Raw genomic sequence first — 5509 nt, 5'->3', positions numbered from 1 at the left:
AAAAATAAACAAACAAAACATAACACATGACGGAAGACATCTTATCCCCATTGCTACAGATCAGAGCGATTCCTCTAAGACCCAGTGATAAAAGCTAAAGGGGGCATATACGCCATCCTCTAACTTGGCAGCTACTATTGTACCTGATTTCTTGTACTCCCGAGGAGCACAAACGCCACAACAATAAACAGGGGGTGAAAATACATTTAACAACCAGACATGATAACAATAATAAATATACCAGTATTCTCAATCACGCTTAAAATACAATCAAATAGATCATAATGCAAATGTAATGTAATGCAATGCAAAGCAAAGAAACACAATGTAATTCCACCATCTCCATCTCATATGCATGTGGTACCAAGATCATTAGGATCAAAGGTATGTTACTGATATTCCCATGTCTCTGGTTCCCCTCTGAACTATGTCCCTCTATGGACGTTAGACCACCATAGTCTCTCTCTGAACTAGATCATCACTGAACCGAAGCCCTACCTATCTCCTAAATACATGAATGCATGAATACAATAACACAACATATAACAAAATCATCATCTCAAAATCATAACAAAATACAAGTCTCAATCATTCATAAAAGGTTCCACTATTGAACCTATAATTCTCCATACTCGGCAATCATTGTAATCCCTATCTGGATTACTAACTCAAAATATCATTCAAGGCCATCATTGTAATCCCTCTCTGAATTACTATACTCAAAATGTATTTTCAAAAACAAATTGATTATTTATCACAGGAGGTAAAATCATGTTATCATCAATTGTCTTTAATTCATTATTTTCTAAAAAATTCTTAAGATTCGTTATCATTATTTATGTCAGACCACCAACAGGGTAATGAAAAGTACTCAAATGTCAGATCACCAAAGGGACTCAAAAGTCACAAGATACTCCAAAGTGCCACTAAAGGCTCCCTAACTCCGAAAATCCCAAAAAAATGCTCAAAAACTCGAAAAACACCAAAAATGTTTGAAAAGTCGGAACAACACAAAAATGCTATATCAAAAATTCAAATGGGGATAATGAAAAGTACTCAAATGTCATATCACCAAAGGGACTCAAATGTCAAAATATGCTCCAAAATGCCACTAAAGGCTCCCAAACTCCAAAAATTCCAAGAAATGCTCAAAAACTCGAAAAACACCAAAAATGGCCGAAAAGTCAAAACAACACAAAATTGCCCAGAAAGTCGGAAACAAAATTTCCAAAAAAATAGGGACCGACCGAAATCGGCCTCCGACCGCCGTCTTGGATGAGGCGCGGCGCCACCTCCTACAAAATGCGACCAAGTCGCTTGGCCCCCGCCAGCCCGACGCTACCCGCCGCCGCGACTTACCGTCGTGCGGCCTCTCGCCGTTGCTGCCTCTGAAGTGCCAAACAGCTCCCCATCCGCCGCCTCGTGGCGCATCCTGCCCCCGCGGCACTTCCGTGCAATCGCGATCCTGCGATCTCCAACCACTGCTGCGACCATGGCGCGACCAACCCCCATCGACCGATTTTCTAGAAAATTTTCAAACGTCTGATTTTTCAAAAAAAAAGTTTTCCAATTTAAGGTTTTCTCCAAAAAGTGATTTTCTTCATAAACAAGCTTTAAAAAAATAGTTCTTTTAATTTTTGGAAAAAATCACAAAAAATAGTCTACTAAAAAAATAGGGAAGAATAGGTCATAGTTCTCAATATCAAAATCTAGTGAATCAAACGACCCAAAATAGTCATTTGAAACCCATGGGGAAAAATCTCAACTCAATAGAGTCAATAGAGAAATAAGGTAGATAATTATACAATCAAATCATATTATAGGTCGTTACATCCAATAACACATACACACAAACAATGCAAATAATTATACGATCAAAAAATCATTATACTTTAGGGGATTAATCCCAAATCCCCTAATAGGGTCTCAGACAAAATACACAGAAAACGACATTCAACAGAATTCACCATAGCCAGAAAACATCGTAGCTCATAAATATACAAAGAAAATTAAGGGAAACTCGTACCAATCCCTAACGATGTTGATAAGAGTTTAAGGAACTCTCACTATCCTGCAAGCCAGAAACCACCTAAGTGTAGAGAATCTCCCCTTACCTCGAATTTGTCATACGATAAAATTTCCTCAAATTCTTGCTCCCAAAACCTTCACGATCCCAGAAACCTCTCTGTCTCTTTCATGTTCTAACAAAATTGGATTCTAACGTAATTTTTCACAACTTTTAGTATTTATATGGGCTAATTTTTTAAAATTATGGTTTTTGCCCAAATAAATCTATTTTTCTCTCCTTCTACCTTCTACTTCCCATTAATCACAAAATTGACATTTTCTTTTATTTAATCAATTTAATAATGATTTAAATCAAATAAATATTTAAATTAAATAAATATTCAATTAAGTAATTATTAAATCACAATTCTCCACTTCCTATTATTTTATTTTATTACCAAAAATTAAGTAGTAATTAAAATAATACTATTTATCTACTCTCACAACTCTTAACCCCGATAATTAGTAAATTACTAATTTACCCCAACACTCTAAAAATACCATATTTCTCATATAATCATTAAATCACGCAAAAAATTAAATAAAATATTTGGATAATAAGTTGGGTCGTTACAACTCTCCCCCCTTAAAAGAATTTTCATCCTCGAAAATTACCTAGCAGGAACAAATTCGGATAGGACTCCCTCATCTGGCTCTTCAACTCCCAAGTCAGACTTTCTCCAACAGGTCCTCCCCAGAATAATTTCACTAAAGCGATCTTATTCCCTTTAAACTACTTCACTTCTCGATCCTCGATCCTGATAGGAAATGCCCCCACAATTAGGTTCTCTCTCGCCTAAACATCGTCCATCTGGTTAATATGCAATAGATCGGGGTGACTCTCAGAAACACATGATCTCCCTTCAGAAATTCAAGGGACTTCCTCCACTTATCATGATAGCTTTTCTGCCCACTATGAGATGCCTTCATCTTTTCTTGGATCATCTTAACTTTCTTTGTAGTCTGCTGAACAATCTCTGGTCCAAGAAAAACACTCTCTCTATATTCATACCAGCAAAGAGAAGCCATACACCTCCTCCCATACAACACTTCAAATGGTGTCATTCTAATACTCGAATGATAACTATTATTGTAAGTAAACTCAATCAGTGGCAGAAAATCGTCCCAAGCACCTCCTTACTCTAATGCACAAGCCCTTAAAAGGTCTTTCAGAGACTGAATAATCCTCTCAGTATAACTATCAGTCTGTGGATGATCAGCAGAACTCAACTTCAGCTTAGTACCCAAAGCTCCCTGTAAGCTATCCCAAAACCTAGAAGTGAACCTTAGATCTCTATCTGACACAATACTAGATGGAAAACCATGAAGCTTCACAATCACTACAATATAAATCTCATCCAATTTCTGCAAAGAAAAACTTATCTTTATCGGAATAAAGTGAGCTGATTTAGTCATCCTATCCACAATCACCCAAATCAAATCAAACCCCCTCAGAGTATTTGATAACCCAGTCATAAAATCCATCGATATACTATCCCACTTCCATTAAAAAATATCCAATGATTGCATTAGTCCATACGGCTTTTGGTGCTCAATCTTTGACTTCTGACAAATCAAACATGAATATACGAACTATGCAACATCCCTTTTATTCCTGGCTACCAAAACATTCTCTTGTGGTCTTAGTACATTTTGGTAGCCCCATAATGAATACTCAAAATGTTTCGGTGACTCTCCTCCAAAATAGACTTCTTAAGTTCTGACACATCAGGTACACAAACTCTATTCTGAAACTTAAGGATCCCATTCTCATCAACCCTAAAATATATGTCTTCATTCGCTAATGACAAACGATCAACTAAGGACACATCCGACTTCTGACACTCTCTCATGTCATCAAGGAAACCACTAGTCAACTTCAACGTGCCCAACTTCACACTATCTGCAGTCACCTCGCATACCAAATTCAAATCTCTGAATTATTTGATAAAATCCAACTCTCTAACCATCAAAGTCGCCCTATGTAAGGACTTCCGACTTAACGCATATGCTACAACATTGGCTTTACCGGGATGGTAGTTTAAACCAAAGTCGTAATCCTTTAAAAATTCCAACCATCTTCTTTGTCTCATATTCAACTCCTTCTGATTAAATAAATATTTCAAACTCTTATGGTTACTGAATACCTCAAATCGAGAACCATACAAGTAATTTCTCCACAACTTCAACACAAAGACTACAGCTGCCAACTCTAAATCATGAGTAGGGTAGTTCCTCCCATGAACCTTCAGCTATCGTGAAGCATAAGTCACAACTTGACCATTTTTCATAAGAACACCACCCAATCCCATCTTGGATGCACCATAGTATACAACAAAAGGTTCCTTCGGATCTGGAAATATCAATATTGGTGTTGTTGTCAACTTCTTCAGTTTTTGGAAATTCTCCTCACACATTATATCCCACATAAAGGCTTGACCCTTTCGAGTCAACTGAGTCAAAGGTAGGGATAACTTGGAGAAACCTTCAATGAATTTTCTATAATAACCAGCCAACCCCAGGAAACTTATGATCTCTGTAACTGACTTCGGCACCTCCCACTGCAACACTACATCCATTTTAATAGGGTCTACCACTATACTACCACTGGAAATCACATGGCCCAGAAAACTCACTTCTTGCAACCAAAAGTCACACTTTGATAACTTGGCATACAACTTATTTTCTTTCAACACATGTAGTACAATACAAACATGTCCAACATGATCTTCATCTGATTTAGAATATACAAGAATGTCATGAATAAACACTACCACGACTAATCAAAATAGGGATGGAAGATCCTATTCATGTACTCCATAAACACACCAGAAGCATTAGACACATCGAACGATATTACCGAGTACTCATAGTGACCATATCGTGTCCTAAATGTATTCTTCGGAATATCTTCATCCTTCACTCGAATTTGATGAAAGCCCGATATCAAGTTAATATTACTAAAAACATAGGCACCCACTAACTGATCCATAAGGTCTTCAATCTTTGGAAGAGGATAATTATTTTTGATGGTGACCTTATTGAACTGAAGGTAATCAACATATAATCTCATACGGCCATCCTTTTTCTTCACTAACCACACAGGAGCTCACAAAGGCGACACACTTGGTATGGAAAATTTCTTATCAAGTAGATCTTCAAGTTGACTTTTTAGCTTACTCAACACTGCTGGAAACGTTCTATAAGGTGCCATCGACACATGTCTAGTACATAGTACTAAATCTATGGCGAACTTAACTTCTCACTTCGGTGGCAAGTAACAATTATCCTCAAGAAATACATTAGGAACTCACCACAAGAATATCACTAGCCACAACATCGCATTCCAATCTCAAGGAAGCGAATATCACGATCACATGATCGTCTTCCTTTGAAGACATATCAACTTGATCGGCAAAATAAAACTTGAATTCGTATACTT

General features: G+C 37.1%; 1 protein-coding gene across 1 annotated transcript; it reads right to left on the bottom strand.

Moving 5' to 3' along the window:
- Positions 1-4319: 4319 nt before the first annotated feature.
- On the bottom strand, positions 4320-5140 carry LOC127129591 (uncharacterized mitochondrial protein AtMg00860-like). Its single transcript, XM_051058743.1, has 2 exons — positions 4897-5140; positions 4320-4801 (listed from the first exon to the last, which is right to left on the bottom strand). Exons 1-2 carry the CDS (start codon positions 5138-5140, stop codon positions 4320-4322), a joined length of 726 nt encoding a protein of 241 aa, XP_050914700.1.
- Positions 5141-5509: the final 369 nt, after the last annotated feature.

Source organism: Lathyrus oleraceus, chromosome 3 (genome assembly GCF_024323335.1).
Source record: "Lathyrus oleraceus cultivar Zhongwan6 chromosome 3, CAAS_Psat_ZW6_1.0, whole genome shotgun sequence".
Classification (NCBI taxonomy): domain Eukaryota; kingdom Viridiplantae; phylum Streptophyta; class Magnoliopsida; order Fabales; family Fabaceae; genus Lathyrus; species Lathyrus oleraceus.
The sequence above is the reverse complement of the archived record's forward strand: the minus strand, read 5'-3'. Positions and strand labels throughout refer to the sequence as shown.